Source organism: Ascaphus truei, chromosome 13, assembly GCF_040206685.1.
Source record: "Ascaphus truei isolate aAscTru1 chromosome 13, aAscTru1.hap1, whole genome shotgun sequence".
Taxonomy (NCBI): Eukaryota; Metazoa; Chordata; class Amphibia; order Anura; family Ascaphidae; genus Ascaphus; species Ascaphus truei.
In genome coordinates this window covers 48,704,347-48,724,541 of record NC_134495.1, presented here as the reverse complement: position 1 = coordinate 48,724,541, position 20,195 = coordinate 48,704,347, and the positions used below count along the sequence as shown (strand labels likewise).

Genomic DNA, 20,195 nt, shown 5'->3' with positions numbered 1-20,195 from the left:
TTTCTTCTTTTGCAGTCGCTATGAGCAAACATATTGGCAAAAGCTGGGAGCACAGACCAATATCCTCTTGTACAGATATCACCCACAAGAGGGGCTGTGCGAAAAAAGCCATCCTCATTAGTTAATGTTTGCCTTATCGAACGCTTCCAGCCACGTTGTTTTGGTCAAAATGTGAAGAATTCATATTTTTAAATTATATAGTCGTAAATCTCTGCTAAAGTTGCCTTCTTGTCTGTTCCAGCATTAATTGCAGAAAATATGAGAAATGCGTAACAATATTGTGGTTTGGTATAATGACTTGACATGATGTCCATTCAACAAGTGCAGGGATAGCAACGTAGAATAATGGGACAAGCATTGCGTGAGCAAACAATCTCAAGATACATTCGTAAAACAAAAGAAATAAGGAATGGAAGGAGACCGTTTGTGTTTTTACTTTCTATCTCGTTTGCAGAGGTTATATACTTTATTGTGGTTCGTTGGCTTTATATCCTCGGGTGTAGATCTACATTGCTACAGTTCTTCATCAGAAGGACTTGGAGAGACTGGAAACGTGGGCAGGTAAATGGCAGACGAGGTTCAATACAGATAAATGAAGGTTATGCATTTGGGAAGCAAGAATAAAAAGGCGACTTACACATTAAATGGGGATAAATTGGGGGAATCCTTGATGGAGAAGGATTTAGGAGTGCTTGTAGACAGCAGGCTTTGCAAAAGTGCCCAAAGTCATGCAGTAGCTGCAAAGGCAAACAAGATCTTATCTTGCATTAAACAGGCAATGGATGGAAGGGATGTAAACATAATTATGCCCCTTTACAAAGTATTAGTAAGACCACACCTTGAATATGGAGTACAATTTTGGGCACCACTCCTTAGAAAAGACATTATGGAACTAGAGAGAGTGCAGAGAAGAGCCACCAAATAAATAAAGGGGATGGACAATCTATCTTATGAGGAGAGGCTAGCTAAATTAGATTTATTTACATTAGAAAAGAGGCATCTAAGTGGGGATATGATAACTATATACAAATAAATTCGGGGACAATACAAGGAGGTTTCAAAAGAACTATTCATCCCACGGGCAGTACAAAGGACTCGGGGCCATCCCTTAAGGTTGGAGGAAAAGATATTTCACCAGCAACAAAAGAAAGGGTTCTTTACAGTACGGCAGTTAAAATGTGGAATTCATTACCCATGGAGACTGTGATGGCAGATACAATAGATTTGTTCAAAAAAAGGTTGGACATCTTTTTAGAAAGGAAAGGTATACAGGGATATACCAATTAAGTATACATGGGAAGGATGTTAATCCAGGGATTAATCCGATTGCCAATTCTTGGAGTCAGGAAGGAATTGATTTTCCCCTTCTGACATATTATTGGATGAAATGTCACTGGGGTTTTTTGTTTGCCTTCCTCTGGATTAATATACTGTAAATACGAATATAGGATAAAGTATCTGTTGTCTAAATTTAGCATAGGTTGAACTTGATGGACGTACGTCTTTTTTCAGCCTAATCTACTATGTAACTATGTAACTATGTAACTATGTAACCATTATTTAAAAGGAATATTAGGTTTGATTTGATATAAAAAGTGTAATAAAGGAGCAAAAGCGCAGTCATAACTGTTAATATATCTGTCTTCACACAAATGATACAAATGGACTTGAAAGTGGAATTAGATTTTTATGCCATGTAACAGCAAAAAACGTAATAAATATATATTAAAAAAAAAAAAAAAAAAAAAGCGAGGGAGAAAAAAGTTTGAAAAGAGGATAAAAGAGACGAGAAGAAGAAACAGAGGGGGCGAGAGAGGGGAACAGAGGGGGCGAGAGAGGGGAACAGAGGGGGCGAGAGAGGGGAACAGAGGGGGCGAGAGAGGGGAACAGAGGGGGCGAGAGAGGGGAACAGAGGGGGCGAGAGAGGGGAACAGAGGGGGCGAGAGAGGGGAACAGAGGGGGCGAGAGAGGGGAACAGAGGGGGCGAGAGAGGGGAACAGAGGGGGCGAGAGAGGGGAACAGAGGGGGCGAGAGAGGGGAACAGAGGGGGCGAGAGAGGGGAACAGAGGGGGCGAGAGAGGGGAACAGAGGGGGCGAGAGAGGGGAACAGAAGGGGCGAGAGAGGGGAACAGAGGGGGCGAGAGAGGGGAACAGAGGGGGCGAGAGAGGGGAACAGAGGGGGCGAGAGAGGGGAACAGGGGGTGAAAGAGGGGAACAGAGGGGGTGAGAGAGGGGAACAGAGGGGGTGAGAGAGGGGAACAGAGGGGGTGAGAGGGGAACAGGGGGGGTGAGAGGGAAACAGAGGGGGTCAGAGAGGGGAACAGGGGGGGTTAGAGGGGAATAGAGGGTGGTGAGAGAGGGGGTGAGAGAGGGGAACAGATAGGGTGAGAGAGGGGAACAGATAGGGTGAGAGAGGGGAACAGATAGGGTGAGAGAGGGGAACAGAGGGGGTGAGAGAGGGGAACAGAGGGGGTGAGAGAGGGGAACAGAGGGGGTGAGAGAGGGGAACAGATAGGGTGAGAGAGGGGAACAGATAGGGTGAGAGAGGGGAACAGATAGGGTGAGCAGGGACTTGGACCCCTCTGTGCATCGAATTCTGCCAGTTGTATTGGGCTCAGCAGCACCCAGAGTTACCGGCCCCGTCCGCCAGGTTCTGCCGCGCCCCGCCTCCCAGGGGCTGGTTTATTGACTGCTGGGGTCCTATTTTGATGCCGTTCGCCTTGAGAGATAGAGAGAGAGAAGAAAGCGTGTAAGGGGAGAAGGTGATGGGTCTCACAGTGAGCTGGACCACGCTCCCATCAGTCAGATCCTCCTGTAACAGACTCGCAGGGTTAATACAGCACGTGGCACCAGGACACACCCACCTCATTATTCACGTCAAATTGGCCCTGCTGGATCTTCTTGTAAATTTCTTTAGCTGTGTCAATGAAGGCCTGAGAGAGACGAGAGGGGGGAGAAGTGAGAGGTACAAAGAGAGAGAGAGAACAGATAGTGTGAGAGACACAAAGAGAAAGAGAACAGATAGTGTGAGAGACACAAAGAGAAAGAGAACAGATAGTGTGAGAGAGACGAGAGGGGGGAGAGGTGAGAGATACAAAGAGAAAGAGAACAGATAGTGTGAGAGAGACGAGAGGGGGGAGAGCTGAGAGATACAAAGAGAGTGAGAACAGATAATGTGAGAGGGGGGAGAGCTGAGAGATACAAAGAGTGAGAACAGATAATGTGAGAGAGACGAGAGGGGGGAGAGGTGAGAGATACAAAGAGAGAGAGAGAGAGAACAGATAGTGTGAGAGACACGAGAGGGGGGAGAGGTGAGAGATACAAAGAGAGAGAGAGAGAGAGAGAACAGATAGTGTGAGAGACACGAGAGGGGTAGATAAAGGAGAAGAAAGAGAGAAGTGGGAGACAGACAGAAAGAAGTTAACAACAAAAGTGAAAATGTGGAGTAAAATGAAAGAGAGAAGTGGTCATTCACACACACACACGGTGAGGGGAGGTGGGAGTGGGAAAAACACAGGGCGACACACACACACACGGTGAGGGGAGGTGGGAGTGGGAAAAACACAGGGCGACACACACACACACACACACACACACACACACACACACACACACACACACAGTGAGGGGAGGTGGGAGTGGGAGAAACACAGGGCGACACCCACAGTGAGGGGAGGTGGGAGTGGGAGAAACACAGGGCGGCACACACAAACACACAGTGAGGGGAGGTGGGAGTGGGAGAAACACACGGTGACACACACACACTGTGAGGGGAGGTGGGAGTGGGAGAAACACACACACACACACACACAGTGAGGGGAGGTGGGAGTGGGAGAAACACACACACACACACACAGAGTGAGGGGAGGTGGGAGTGGGAGAAACACAGGGCGACACACACACACACACAGAGTGAGGGGAGGTGGGAGTGGGAAAAACACAGGGCGATACACACACACACACAGTGAGGGGAGGTGGGAGTGGGAGAAACACAGGGCGATACACACACAAACACACAGTGAGGGGAGGTGGGAGTGGGAGAAACACACGGTGACACACACACACTGTGAGGGGAGGTGGGAGTGGGAGAAACACACACACACAGTGAGGGGAGGTGGGAGTGGGAGAAACACAGGGCGACACACACACACACAGTGAGGGGAGGTGGGAGTGGGAGAAACACACACACACACACACACACACACACACACACAGAGTGAGGGGAGGTGGGAGTGGGAAAAACACAGGGCGATACACACACACACACACACACAGTGAGGGGAGGTGGGAGTGGGAGAAACACTGTGACACACACACACACACACACAGTGAGGGGAGGTGGGAGTGGGAGAAACACACACACACACAGTGAGGGGAGGTGGGAGTGGGAGAAACACAGGGCGGCACACACACACACACAGTGAGGGGAGGTGGGAGTGGGAGAAACACAGGGCGACACACACACACACTGTGACACACACACACACAGTGAGGGGAGGTGGGAGTGGGAGAAACACACACACAGTGAGGGGAGGTGGGAGTGGGAGAAACACAGGGCGGCACACACACACACAGTGAGGGGAGGTGGGAGTGGGAGAAACACAGGGCGACACACACACACACACACACACACACACACACACACACACAGTGAGGGGAGGTGGGAGTGGGAGAAACACAGGGCGATACACACACACACACACACAGTGAGGGGAGGTGGGAGTGGGAGAAACACAGGGCGACACACACACACACACACAGTGAGGGGAGGTGGGAGTGGGAGAAACACAGGGCGACACACACACACACACACACAGTGAGGGGAGGTGGGAGTGGGAGAAACACACACACAAACACACCCGCCCCCTCCCTCCCTCACCTCCTCTACGTTGGCCGCTGTCTTGGCAGAAGTCTCCATGAAGATGAGCCCATGTTCTTGAGCGAAGGCCTCGCCCTCCTCTTTCCTGACGTCTCTGCGGGACTCCAGGTCACTGAGTCAGAGGAGAGAGGGAGTCAGGGAAACCCAGAGAAAGGGGCACAGCACACAGGCGACTCAGGAGAGAGAGACACCAAGACAGAGGCGGCTCTGACCTCTTGTTTCCAATTAAAATGATGACCATGTTGGAGCTGGAGTGCTGCCGGGCGTCCTCCAGCCAGGTGGTGAGATGATTGAATGTGTCACGCCTGAAGGACACAATGTGTTAGTAACTCATCCTCCTACAATCCCTTTCACTGCTTCCCGCGGCTGATTGGGTCTTCCAACCCAAGAGCTCTTCACCCAGCTCCTGCAGAGTAACAACATCCCTTTGCTTCAGGCACAGACATTAGAGAGTAAGCTCTATGGGGAAGGAATGCTTTAAGGCCGCCCTCACCTCGTGATATCGTATACTAGAAGAGCGCCGGCCGCACCTCGATAATAAGACCGTGTGATGGAACGGAATGACTCCTGTCCGGCCTGGGAACAAGAAGAAGCGGAGAGGAGCTGAGTGGGATAGTTACAATACTGACACTCTGTGGTCACTGTGTGTACTGCAAGGCACGCTACCTGTGGGGATCACACACACATTGTGTGCTCACTGTGTACTGCAAGGCACGCTACCTGTGGGGATCACACACACATTGTGTGCTCACTGTGTACTGCAAGGCACGCTACCTGTGGGGATCACGCACACATTGTGTGCTCACTGTGTACTGCAAGGCACGCTACCTGTGGGGATCACGCACACATTGTGTGCTCACTGTGTACTGCAAGGCCCGCTACCTGTGGGGATCACACACATTGTGTGCTCACAGTGTACTGCAAGGCATGCTACCTGTGGGGATCACGCACACGTTGTGAGCTCACAGTGTACTGCAAGGCACGCTACCTGTGGGGATCACACACACACACACGTGTGCTCACTGTGTACTGCAAGGCACGCTACCTGTGGGGATCACGCACACGTTGTGAGCTCACTGTGTACTGCAAGGCACGCTATCTGTGGGGATCACGCACACGTTGTGAGCTCACTGTGTACTGCAAGGCACGCTATCTGTGGGGATCACGCACACGTTGTGAGCTCACAGTGTACTGCAAGGCACGCTACCTGTGGGGATCACACACACGTGTGCTCACTGTGTGTACTGCAAGGCACGCTACCTGTGTGGATCACACACACATTGTGTGCTCACTGTGTACTGCAAGGCACACTACCTGTGGGGATCACGCACACATTGTGTGCTCACTGTGTACTGCAAGGCACGCTACCTGTGGGGATCACGCACACATTGTGTGCTCACTGTGTACTGCAAGGCACGCTACCTGTGGGGATCACGCACACATTGTGTGCTCACTGTGTACTGCAAGGCCCGCTACCTGTGGGGATCACACACATTGTGTGCTCACAGTGTACTGCAAGGCACGCTACCTGTGGGGATCACGCACACGTTGTGAGCTCACAGTGTACTGCAAGGCACGCTACCTGTGGGGATCACACACACACACACACACACGTGTGCTCACTGTGTACTGCAAGGCACGCTACCTGTGGGGATCACGCACACGTTGTGAGCTCACTGTGTACTGCAAGGCACGCTATCTGTGGGGATCACGCACACGTTGTGAGCTCACTGTGTACTGCAAGGCACGCTATCTGTGGGGATCACGCACACGTTGTGAGCTCACAGTGTACTGCAAGGCACGCTACCTGTGGGGATCACACACACGTGTGCTCACTGTGTGTACTGCAAGGCACGCTACCTGTGTGGATCACACACACATTGTGTGCTCACTGTGTACTGCAAGGCACACTACCTGTGGGGATCACGCACACATTGTGTGCTCACTGTGTACTGCAAGGCACGCTACCTGTGGGGATCACGCACACATTGTGTGCTCACTGTGTACTGCAAGGCACGCTACCTGTGGGGATCACGCACACATTGTGTGCTCACTGTGTACTGCAAGGCCCGCTACCTGTGGGGATCACACACATTGTGTGCTCACAGTGTACTGCAAGGCACGCTACCTGTGGGGATCACGCACACGTTGTGAGCTCACAGTGTACTGCAAGGCACGCTACCTGTGGGGATCACACACACACGTGTGCTCACTGTGTACTGCAAGGCACGCTACCTGTGGGGATCACGCACACGTTGTGAGCTCACTGTGTACTGCAAGGCACGCTATCTGTGGGGATCACGCACACGTTGTGAGCTCACTGTGTACTGCAAGGCACGCTATCTGTGGGGATCACGCACACGTTGTGAGCTCACTGTGTACTGCAAGGCACGCTACCTGTGGGGATCACACACACGTGTGCTCACTGTGTACTGCAAGGCACGCTACCTGTGGGGATCACACACACGTGTGCTCACTGTGTACTGCAAGGCACGCTACCTGTGGGGATCACACACACGTGTGCTCACTGTGTACTGCAAGGCATGCTACCTGTGGGGATCACACACGTTGTGTGCTCACAGTGTACTGCAAGGCACACTACCTGTGGGGATCACACACGTTGTGTGCTCACAGTGTACTGCAAGGCATGCTACCTGTGGGGATCACACACGTTGTGTGCTCACTGTGTACTGCAAGGCACGCTACCTGTGGGGATCACACACGTGAGCTCACTGTGTACTGCAAGGCACACTACCTGTCGGGATCACACACGTTGTGTGCTCACTGTGTACTGCAAGGCACGCTACCTGTGGGGATCACACACGTTTTGTGCTCACTGTGTACTGCAAGGCATGCTACCTGTGGGGATCACACACACGTTGTGTGCTCACTGTGTACTGCAAGGCACGCTACCTGTGGGGATCACACACACACACGTGTGCTCACTGTGTACTGCAAGGCACGCTACCTGTGGGGATCACATACGCTGTGTGCTCACAGTGTACTGCAAGGCACGCTACCTGTGGGGATCACACACGTGTGCTCACTGTGTACTGCAAGGCACACTACCTGTGGGGATCACACACATGTTGTGTGCTCACTGTGTACTGCAAGGCACACTACCTGTGGGGATCACACACACGTGTGCTCACTGTGTACTGCAAGGCACGCTACCTGTGGGGATCACACACACGTTGTGTGCTCACTGTGTACTGCAAGGCACACTACCTGTGGGGATCACACACACGTGTGCTCACTGTGTACTGCAAGGCACGCTACCTGTGGGGATCACGCACACGTTGTGAGCTCACAGTGTACTGCAAGGCACGCTACCTGTGGGGATCACACACATGTGTGCTCACTGTGTACTGCAAGGCACGCTACCTGTGGGGATCACGCACACGTTGTGAGCTCACAGTGTACTGCAAGGCACGCTACCTGTGGGGATCACACAAGTGTGCTCACTGTGTACTGCAAGGCACACTACCTGTGGGGATCACACACACGTTGTGTGCTCACTGTGTACTGCAAGGCACGCTACCTGTGGGGATCACACACGTTGTGTGCTCACTGTGTACTGCAAGGCACGCTACCTGTGGGGATCACACACGTGTGCTCACTGTGTACTGCAAGGCACGCTACCTGTGGGGTTCACACACACGTGTGCTCACTGTGTACTGCAAGGCACGCTACCTGTGGGGATCACACACACGTGTGCTCACTGTGTACTGCAAGGCACGCTACCTGTGGGGATCACACACACGTGTGCTCACTGTGTACTGCAAGGCACGCTACCTGTGGGGATCACACACACGTGTGCTCACTGTGTACTGCAAGGCACACTACCTGTGGGGATCGCACACGTTGTGTGCTCACTGTGTACTGCAAGGCACGCTACCTGTGGGGATCACACACACGTTGTGTGCTCACTGTGTACTGCAAGGCACACTACCTGTGGGGATCACACACGTTGTGTGCTCACAGTGTACTGCAAGGCACGCTACCTGTGGGATCACACACACGTTGTGTGCTCACTGTGTACTGCAAGGCACGCTACCTGTGGGGATCACACACGTTGTGTGCTCACTGTGTACTGCAAGGCACGCTACCTGTGGGGATCACACACACACGTGTGCTCACTGTGTACTGCAAGGCACGCTACCTGTGGGGATCACACACATGTTGTGTGCTCACTGTGTACTGCAAGGCACGCTACCTGTGGGGATCACACATGTTGTGTGCTCACTGTGTACTGCAAGGCACGCTACCTGTGGGGATCACACATGTTGTGTGCTCACTGTGTACTGCAAGGCACGCTACCTGTGGGGATCCCACACGTTGTGTGCTCACTGTGTACTGCAAGGCACGCTACCTGTGGGGATCACACACGTTGTGTGCTCACTGTGTACTGCAAGGCACGCTACCTGTGGGGATCACACACACATTGTGTGCTCACTGTGTACTGCAAGGCACGCTTCCTGTGGGGATCACACACACGTTGTGTGCTCACTGTGTACTGCAAGGCACGCTACCTGTGGGGATCACACACACGTGTGCTCACTGTGTACTGCAAGGCACGCTACCTGTGGGGATCACACACGTTGTGTGCTCACTGTGTACTGCAAGGCACGCTACCTGTGGGGATCACACACGTTGTGTGCTCACTGTGTACTGCAAGGCACGCTACCTGTGGGGATCACACACGTTGTGTGCTCACTGTGTACTGCAAGGCACGCTACCTGTGGGGATCACAGACATGTGTGCTCACTGTGTACTGCAAGGCACGCTACCTGTGGGGATCACAGACATGTGTGCTCACTGTGTACTGCAAGGCACGCTACCTGTGGGGATCACACACGTTGTGTGCTCACTGTGTACTGCAAGGCACGCTACCTGTGGGGATCACACACACATTGTGTGCTCACTGTGTACTGCAAGGCACGCTTCCTGTGGGGATCACACACACGTTGTGTGCTCACTGTGTACTGCAAGGCACGCTACCTGTGGGGATCACACACACGTGTGCTCACTGTGTACTGCAAGGCACGCTACCTGTGGGGATCACACACGTTGTGTGCTCACTGTGTACTGCAAGGCACGCTACCTGTGGGGATCACACACGTTGTGTGCTCACTGTGTACTGCAAGGCACGCTACCTGTGGGGATCACAGACATGTGTGCTCACTGTGTACTGCAAGGCACGCTACCTGTGGGGATCACAGACATGTGTGCTCACTGTGTACTGCAAGGCACGCTACCTGTGGGGATCACACACGTTGTGTGCTCACTGTGTACTGCAAGGCACGCTACCTGTGGGGATCACACACACATTGTGTGCTCACTGTGTACTGCAAGGCACGCTTCCTGTGGGGATCACACACACGTTGTGTGCTCACTGTGTACTGCAAGGCACGCTACCTGTGGGGATCACACACACGTGTGCTCACTGTGTACTGCAAGGCATGCTACCTGTGGGGATCACACACGTTGTGTGCTCACTGTGTACTGCAAGGCACGCTACCTGTGGGGATCACACACGTTGTGTGCTCACTGTGTACTGCAAGGCACGCTACCTGTGGGGATCACAGACATGTGTGCTCACTGTGTACTGCAAGGCACGCTACCTGTGGGGATCACAGACATGTGTGCTCACTGTGTACTGCAAGGCACGCTACCTGTGGGGATCACACACGTGGTGTGCTCACTGTGTGTACTGCAAGGCACACTACCTGTGGGGATCACACACGTGTGCTCACAGTGTACTGCAAGGCACACTACCTATGGGGATCACACACGTGTGCTCACAGTGTACTGCAAGGCACGCTACCTGTGGGGATCACACACGTTGTGTGCTCACTGTGTACTGCACATTATATTACCCCAGGTATAAGACTGGAATTGACACACAGTAGTGTCTGTGTTTTGCGTGGCTCTTTAGACTGCAAGAAGTGGATTTCGTAGCGTGCTAGAGTCGCCCTGTGATGATGGGGTCCCTAAAACAACCGTTTTAGGCCATCGCTCTCCTCTCACCGTGTCCCATATCTGCAGTTTGATCGGTTTTCCATCGATATTGATCATACGAGCGCCAAACTCGACCCCTGCAGAGAGAAAGGCCATCAGCGGGGGTGGCTGTGTGTGCGTCAGGGCCTGTGACACAGTGCAAAGGCATGGGAGTCAGAACGCGGGCCCCTGGCATGGGAGTCAGAACGCGGGCCCCTGGCATGGGAGTCAGAACGCGGGCCCCTGGCATGGGAGTCAGAACGCCGGCCCCTGGCATGGGAGTCAGAACGCCGGCCCCTGGCATGGGAGTCAGAACGCCGGCCCCTGGCATGGGAGTCAGAACGCCGGCCCCTGGCATGGGAGTCAGAACGCCGGCCCCTGGCATGGGAGTCAGAACGCCGGCCCCTGGCATGGGAGTCAGAACGCCGGCCCCTGGCATGGGAGTCAGAACGCGGGCCCCTGGCATGGGAGTCAGAACACCGGCCCCTGGCATGGGAGTCAGAACGCGGGCCCCTGGCATGGGAGTCAGAACGCCGGCCCCTGGCATGGGAGTCAGAACGCCGGCCCCTGGCATGGGAGTCAGAACGCCGGCCCCTGGCATGGGAGTCAGAACGCCGGCCCCTGGCATGGGAGTCAGAACGCCGGCCCCTGGCATGGGAGTCAGAACGCCGGCCCCTGGCATGGGAGTCAGAACGCCGGCCCCTGGCATGGGAGTCAGAACGCCGGCCCCTGGCATGGGATTCAGAACGCCGGCCCCTGGCATGGGATTCAGAACGCCGGCCCCTGGCATGGGAGTCAGAACGCCGGCCCCTGGCATGGGAGTCAGAACGCCGGCCCCTGCATGGGAGTCAGAACGCCGGCCCCTGCATGGGAGTCAGAACGCCGGCCCCTGGCATGGGAGTCAGAACGCCGGCCCCTGGCATGGGAGTCAGAACGCCGGCCCCTGGCATGGGAGTCAGAACGCCGGCCCCTGGCATGGGAGTCAGAACGCCGGCCCCTGCATGGGAGTCAGAACGCCGGCCCCTGCATGGGAGTCAGAACGCCGGCCCCTGCATGGGAGTCAGAACGCCGGCCTCTGGCATGGGAGTCAGAACGCCGGCCCCTGGCATGGGAGTCAGAACGCCGGCCCCTGGCATGGGAGTCAGAACGCCGGCCCCTGGCATGGGAGTCAGAACGCCGGCCCCTGGCATGGGAGTCAGAACGCCGGCCCCTGGCATGGGAGTCAGAACGCAGGCCCCTGGCATGGGAGTCAGAACGCAGGCCCCTGGCATGGGAGTCAGAACGCAGGCCCCTGGCATGGGAGTCAGAACGCAGGCCCCTGGCATGGGAGTCAGAACGCAGGCCCCTGGCATGGGAGTCAGAACGCAGGCCCCTGGCATGGGAGTCAGAACGCAGGCCCCTGGCATGGGAGTCAGAACGCAGGCCCCTGGCATGGGAGTCAGAACGCAGGCCCCTGGCATGGGAGTCAGAACGCAGGCCCCTGGCATGGGAGTCAGAACGCCGGCCCCTGGCATGGGAGTCAGAACGCCGGCCCCTGGCATGGGAGTCAGAACGCCGGCCCCTGCATGGGAGTCAGAACGCCGGCCCCTGGCATGGGAGTCAGAACGCCGGCCCCTGGCATGGGAGTCAGAACGCCGGCCCCTGCATGGGAGTCAGAACGCCGGCCCCTGGCATGGGAGTCAGAACACCGGCCCCTGCATGGGAGTCAGAACGCCGGCCCCTGGCATGGGAGTCAGAACGCCGGCCCCTGGCATGGGAGTCAGAACGCCGGCCCCTGGCATGGGAGTCAGAACGCCGGCCCCTGCATGGGAGTCAGAACGCCGGCCCCTGCATGGGAGTCAGAACGCCGGCCCCTGCATGGGAGTCAGAACGCCGGCCCTGGCATGGGAGTCAGAACGCGGGCCCCTGGCATGGGAGTCAGAACGCCGGCCCCGGCATGGGAGTCAGAACGCCGGCCCCTGCATGGGAGTCAGAACGCGGGCCCCGGCATGGGAGTCAGAACGCCGGCCCCTGCATGGGAGTCAGAACGCCGGCCCCTGGCATGGGAGTCAGAACGCCGGCCCCTGGCATGGGAGTCAGAACGCAGGCCCCGGCATGGGAGTCAGAACGCCGGCCCCTGCATGGGAGTCAGAACGCCGGCCCCTGGCACGGGAGTCAGAACGCCGGCCCCTGCATGGGAGTCAGAACGCGGGCCCCTGCATGGGAGTCAGAACGCGGGCCCCTGGCATGGGAGTCAGAACGCCGGCCCCTGGCATGGGAGTTAGAACGCGGGCCCCTGGCATGGGAGTGATCACCCTTACAGCGCACTGCACTGCCGCCCAGCATCCTCCTACCAGTGTAAATGGTTCTTACCGATGGTCAGGTCATGGACAGGCTGGAATCTCTTGTCTGTAAACTGGAGGAGGAGACAGGACTTCCCCACACCTGGGAGAGGGGAGCGCGGAGACACAGAGATCAGAAGACAATAGCCACAGCGTGTCCTAGTCAGACCATATGGCTGGACAGTGGATCCTTGGTGGGGGGAATTCGGCTGCCTGTCAGTGCAATGCTCAGATCTGAACCTCCGGCTCCTAATGGCCCAAAATGTAACTAACTAGACAGATTGGTGACACATTCACTTTATACATCCGGAGGCCAGCACTGCGTGTATATAGAGACGTGACAGTCACTGCGTGTATATAGAGACGTGACAGTCACTGCGTGTATATAGAGACGGGACAGTCACTGCGTGTGTATATAGAGACGTGATAGTCACTGCGTGTGTATATAGAGACGTGATAGTCACTGCGTGTGTGTATATAGAGACGGGACAGTCACTGCGTGTATATAGAGACGGGACAGTCACTGCGTGTGTGTATATAGAGACGTGATAGTCACTGCGTGTATATAGAGACGGGACAGTCACTGCGTGTGTATATAGAGACGGGACAGTCACTGCGTGTGTGTATATAGAGACGGGACAGTCACTACGTGTGTATATAGAGACGTGACAGTCACTGCGTGTGTATATAGAGACGTGATAGTCACTGCGTGTGTATATAGAGACGGGGCAGTCCCTGCGTGTGTATACAGAGACGGGACAGTCACTGCGTGTGTATATAGAGACGGGACAGTCACTGCGTGTGTGTATATAGAGACGGGGCAGTCACTGTGTGTGTGTATATAGAGACGGGACAGTCACTGCGTGTGTGTATATAGAGACGGGACAGTCACTGCGTGAGTATATAGAGACGGGACAGTCACTGCGTGTGTGTATATAGAGACGGGACAGTCACTGCGTGTGTGTATATAGAGACGGGACAGTCACTGCGTGTGTGTATATAGAGACGGGACAGTCACTGCGTGTGTATATAGAGACGGGACAGTCACTGCGTGTGTGTATATAGAGACGTGACAGTCACTGCGTGTGTATATAGAGACGGGACAGTCACTGCGTGTGTGTATATAGAGACGTGACAGTCACTGCGTGTGTATATAGAGACGGCGACAGTCACTGCGTGTGTGTATATAGAGACGGCGACAGTCACTGTGTGTGTGTATATAGAGACGCAACAGTCACTGCGTGTGTATATAGAGACAGAGACGGTCACTGCGTGTGTATATAGAGACAGAGACGGTCACTGCGTGTGTATATAGAGACGGCGACGGTCACTGCGTGTATATAGAGACGGTGACGGTCACTGCGTGTGTATATAGAGACGGTCACTGCGTGTGTATATAGAGACGAGACGGTCACTGCATGTGTGTGTGTATAGAGACGGTCACTGCTTGTGTATATAGAGACGGTGACGGTCACTGCGTGTATATAGAGACGAGACGGTCACTGCGTGTGTGTGTGTATAGAGACGGTCACTGCTTGTGTATATAGAGACGGTGACGGTCACTGCGTGTGTATATAGAGACGAGATGGTCACTGCTTGTGTATATAGAGACGGGACGGTCACTGCGTGTGTGTATATAGAGACGTGACAGTCACTGCGTGTGTATATAGAGACGGGGCAGTCACTGCGTGTGTATATAGAGACGGCGACAGTCACTGCGTGTGTATATATAGAGACGGCGACAGTCACTGTGTGTGTGTATATAGAGACGCAACAGTCACTGCGTGTATATACAGACGGCGACAGTCACTGCGTGTGTATATGTAGACAGAGACGGTCACTGCGTGTGTATATAGAGACGGCGACAGTCACTGCGTGTGTGTATATAGAGACGGCGACAGTCACTGTGTGTGTGTATATAGAGACGCAACAGTCACTGCGTGAATATACAGACGGCGACAGTCACTGCGTGTGTATATGTAGACAGAGACGGTCACTGCGTGTGTATATAGAGACGGCGACAGTCACTGCGTGTGTGTATATAGAGACGGCGACAGTCACTGTGTGTGTGTATATAGAGACGCAACAGTCACTGCGTGTATATACAGACGGCGACAGTCACTGCGTGTGTATATAGAGACGGCGACAGTCACTGCGTGTATATACAGACGGCGACAGTCACTGCGTGTGTATATGTAGACAGAGACGGTCACTGCGTGTGTATAGAGAGACAGAGACGGTCACTGCGTGTGTATATAGAGACGGCGACGGTCACTGCGTGTGTATATAGAGACGGTGACGGTCACTGCGTGTGTATATAGAGACGGTCACTGCGTGTGTATATAGAGACGAGACGGTCACTGCGTGTGTGTGTGTATAGAGACGGTCACTGCTTGTGTATATAGAGACGGCGACAGTCACTGCGTGTATATAGAGACGGTGACGGTCACTGCGTGTGTATATAGAGACGAGACGGTCACTGCTTGTGTATATAGAGACGGTCACTGCGTGTGTATATAGAGACAAGACGGTCACTGCGTGTGTGTGTGTATAGAGACGGTCACTGCTTGTGTATATAGAGACGGCGACAGTCACTGCGTGTGTATATAGAGACGGCGACGGTCACTGCGTGTGTGTGTGTGTGTGTGTGTGTGTATATAGAGACGGCGACGGTCACTGCGTGTGTGTGTGTGTGTGTGTGTAAATAGAGACAAGACGGTCACTGCGTGTGTATATAGAGACGGTGACAGTCACTGCGTGTGTATATAGAGACGGTCACTGCGTGTGTGTATAGAGACGGCGACGGTCACTGCGTGTGCATATAGAGACGGTCACTGCGTGTGTATATAGAGACGGCGACGGTCACTGCGTGTGTATATAGAGAAGGTGACAGTCACTGCATGTGTATATAAAGACGTGACAGTCACTGCGTGTGTATATAGAGACGGCGACAATCACTGCGTGTGTGTATATAGAGACAGTCACTGCGTGTGTGTATATAGAGACAGTCACTGCGTGCTTATAGAGACAGCGACAGTCACTGCGTGTATATAGAGACAGCGACAGTCACTGCGTGTATATAGAGACAGCGACAGTCACTGCGTGTATATAGAGACAGCGACAGTCACTGCGTGTATATAGACAGCGACAGTCACTGCGTGTATATATAGAGACAGTCACTGCGTGTATATATAGAGACAGTCACTGCGTGTATATATAGAGACAGGCACTGCGTGTATATATAGAGACAGTCACTGCGTGTGTATATAGAGACAGTCACTGCGTGCGTATATAGAGACGGTGACGGTCACTGCGTGTGTATATAGAGACGGTCACTGCGTGTGTATATAGAGACGGTCATTGCGTGTGTCTATATAGAGACGGCAACGGTCACTGCGTGTGTATATAGAGACGGCGACAGTCACTGCGTGTGTATATAGAGACGGCGACGGTCACTGCGTGTATATAGAGACAGTCACTGCGCGTGTATATAGAGACGGTCACTGCGTGTGTATATAAAGACGGCGACGGTCACTGCGTGTGTATAGAGACGGCGACTGTCACTGCGTGTGTATATAGAGACGGCGACAGTCACTGCGTGTATAGAGACAGCGACAGTCACTGCGTGTATATATAGAGACAGTCACTGCGTGTATATATAGAGACAGTCACTGCGCGTGTATATAAAGACGGTCATTGCGTGTGTGTATATAGAGACGGTCACTGCGTGTGTATATAGAGACGGTCACTGCGTGTGTATATAAAGACGGCGACGGTCACTGCGTGTGTATAGAGACGGCGACTGTCACTGCGTGTGTATATAGAGACGGCGACAGTCACTGCGTGTATATAGAGACGGCGACAGTCACTGCGTGCGTATATAGAGACGGCGACAGTCACTGCATGTGTATATAGAGACGGCGACTGTCACTGCGTGTGTATAGAGACGGCGACTGTCACTGCGTGTGTATATAGAGACGGCGACAGTCACTGCGTGTATATAGAGACGGCGACAGTCACTGCGTGTATATAGAGACAGCGACAGTCACTGCGTGTATATAGAGACAGCGACAGTCACTGCGTGTATATAGAGATGGTGACAGTCACTGCGTGTATATAGAGACGGTGACAGTCACTGCGTGTATATAGAGACGGTGACAGTCACTGCGTGTGTATATAGAGACGGCGACAGTCACTGCGTGTGTATATAGAGACGTGACAATCACTGCGTGTGTGTATATAGAAACGTGACAGTCACTGCGTGTGTGTGTATATAGAGACGTGACAGTCACTGCGTGTGTGTGTATATAGAGACGTGACAGTCACTGCGTGTGTGTGTATATAGAGACGGTCACTGCGTGTGCATATAGAGACGGCGACAGTCACTGCGTGTGTGTGTATATAGAGACGGTCACTGCGTGTATATAGAGACGGTGACAGTCACTGCGTGTATATAGAGACAGTCACTGCGTGTGTATATAGAGACGGCGACGGTCACTGCGTGTATATAGAGACGGCGACAGTCACTGCGTGTGTGTATATAGAGAAGGTGACAGTCGCTGCATGTATATATAGAGACGGCGACAGTCACTGTGTGTGTATATAGAGACGCAACAGTCACTGCGTGTGTGTATATAGAGACGGCGACAGTCACTGCGTGTGTGTATATAGAGACGGCGACAGTCACTGCGTGTGTATATGTAGACGCAACAGTCACTACGTGTGTATATACAGACGGCGACAGTCACTGCGTGTGTATATAGAGACAGAGACGGTCACTGCGTGTGTATATAGAGACGGCGACGGTCACTGCGTGTGTATATAGAGACGGTGACGGTCACTGCGTGTGTATATAGAGACGTGACAGTCACTGCGTGTGTATATAGAGACGGTCACTGCGAGTGTATATAGAGACGTGACAGTCACTGCGTGTGTATATAGAGACGTGACAGTCACTGCGTGTGTATATAGAGACGTGACAGTCACTGCGTGTGTATATAGAGACGTGACAGTCACTGCGTGTGTATATAGAGACGTGACAGTCACTGCGTGTGTATATAGAGACGTGACAGTCACTGCGTGTGTATATAGAGAAGGCGACAATCACTGCATGTGTATATAGAGACAGTCACTGCGTGTGTATAGAGACAGCGACAGTCACTGCGTGTATATAGAGACAGCGACAGTCACTGCGTGTATATAGAGACAGCGACAGTCACTGCGTGTATATAGAGACAGCGACAGTCACTGCGTGTATATAGAGACAGCGACAGTCACTGCGTGTATATAGAGACAGCGACAGTCACTGCGTGTATATAGAGACAGCGACAGTCACTGCGTGTATATAGAGACAGCGACAGTCACTGCGTGTGTATATAGAGACAGGCACTGCGTGTGTATATAGAGACAGCGACAGTCACTGCATGTATATATAGAGACAGTCACTGCGTGTATATAGAGACAGCGACAGTCACTGCGTGTGTGTATATAGAGACGTGACAGTCACTGCGTGTGTATATAGAGAAGGCGACAATCACTGCATGTGTATATAGAGACAGTCACTGCGTGTGTATATAGAGACGTGACAGTCACTGCGTGTATATAGAGACAGCGACAGTCACTGCGTGTGTATATATAGAGACGGTCACTGCGTGTGTCTATATAGAGACGGCGACGGTCACTGCGTGTGTATATAGAGACGAGACGGTCACTGCGTGTGTATATAGAGACGGCGACAGTCACTGCGTGTGTATATAGAGACGAGACGGTCACTGCGTGTGTATATAGAGACGGCGACAGTCACTGCGTGTGTATATAGAGACGAGACGGTCACTGCGTGTGTATATAGAGACGGCGACAGTCACTGCGTGTGTATATAGAGACGGCGACGGTCACTGCGTGTGTATATAGAGACGGCGACAGTCACTGCGTGTATATAGAGACGGCGACGGTAACTGCGTGTATATAGAGACGTGACAGTCACTGCGTGTGTATATAGAGACGTGACAGTCACTGCGTGTGTATATAGAGAAGGCGACAATCACTGCATGTGTATATAGAGACAGTCACTGCGTGTGTATAGAGACAGCGACAGTCACTGCGTGTATATAGAGACAGCGACAGTCACTGCGTGTATATAGAGACAGCGACAGTCACTGCGTGTGTATATAGAGACAGGCACTGCGTGTGTATATAGAGACAGCGACAGTCACTGCATGTATATATAGAGACAGTCACTGCGTGTATATAGAGACAGCGACAGTCACTGCGTGTGTGTATATAGAGACGTGACAGTCACTGCGTGTGTATATAGAGAAGGCGACAATCACTGCATGTGTATATAGAGACAGTCACTGCGTGTGTATATAGAGACGTGACAGTCACTGCGTGTATATAGAGACAGCGACAGTCACTGCGTGTGTATATATAGAGACGGTCACTGCGTGTGTCTATATAGAGACGGCGACGGTCACTGCGTGTGTATATAGAGACGAGACGGTCACTGCGTGTGTATATAGAGACGGCGACAGTCACTGCGTGTGTATATAGAGACGAGACGGTCACTGCGTGTGTATATAGAGACGGCGACAGTCACTGCGTGTGTATATAGAGACGAGACGGTCACTGCTTGTGTATATAGAGACGGCGACAGTCACTGCGTGTGTATATAGAGACGGCGACGGTCACTGCGTGTGTATATAGAGACGGCGACAGTCACTGCGTGTATATAGAGACGGCGACAGTCACTGCGTGTATATAGAGACGGCGACAGTCACTGCGTGTATATAGAGACGGCGACAGTCACTGCATGTATATAGAGACGGCGACAGTCACTGCGTGTATATAGAGACGGCGACGGTAACTGCGTGTATATAGAGACGGCGACAGTCACTGCGTGTATATAGAGACGGCGACAGTCACTGCGTGTATATAGAGACGGGACAGTCACTGCGTGTGTATATAGAGACGGGACAGTCACTGCGTGTGTGTATATA

The 20,195-nt window shown here is 53.1% G+C and overlaps 1 protein-coding gene across 1 annotated transcript in view; it reads right to left on the bottom strand.

The window, feature by feature from the left end:
* Positions 1-1,667: 1,667 nt before the first annotated feature.
* The window catches only part of RAB2B (RAB2B, member RAS oncogene family), a 61,467-nt gene continuing 42,939 nt past the window's right edge, over positions 1,668-20,195 (bottom strand). Inside the window, exons 2-8 of the mRNA XM_075569132.1 lie at positions 13,232-13,303; positions 10,910-10,977; positions 5,373-5,455; positions 5,092-5,184; positions 4,880-4,991; positions 2,865-2,933; positions 1,668-2,719 (exon numbers count right to left, since the gene is read on the bottom strand). Coding sequence (XP_075425247.1) covers positions 2,615-2,719; positions 2,865-2,933; positions 4,880-4,991; positions 5,092-5,184; positions 5,373-5,455; positions 10,910-10,977; positions 13,232-13,303 — 602 coding nt within the window. The 3' untranslated portion in view covers positions 1,668-2,614. The remainder of the gene's footprint in view (positions 2,720-2,864; positions 2,934-4,879; positions 4,992-5,091; positions 5,185-5,372; positions 5,456-10,909; positions 10,978-13,231; positions 13,304-20,195) is intronic.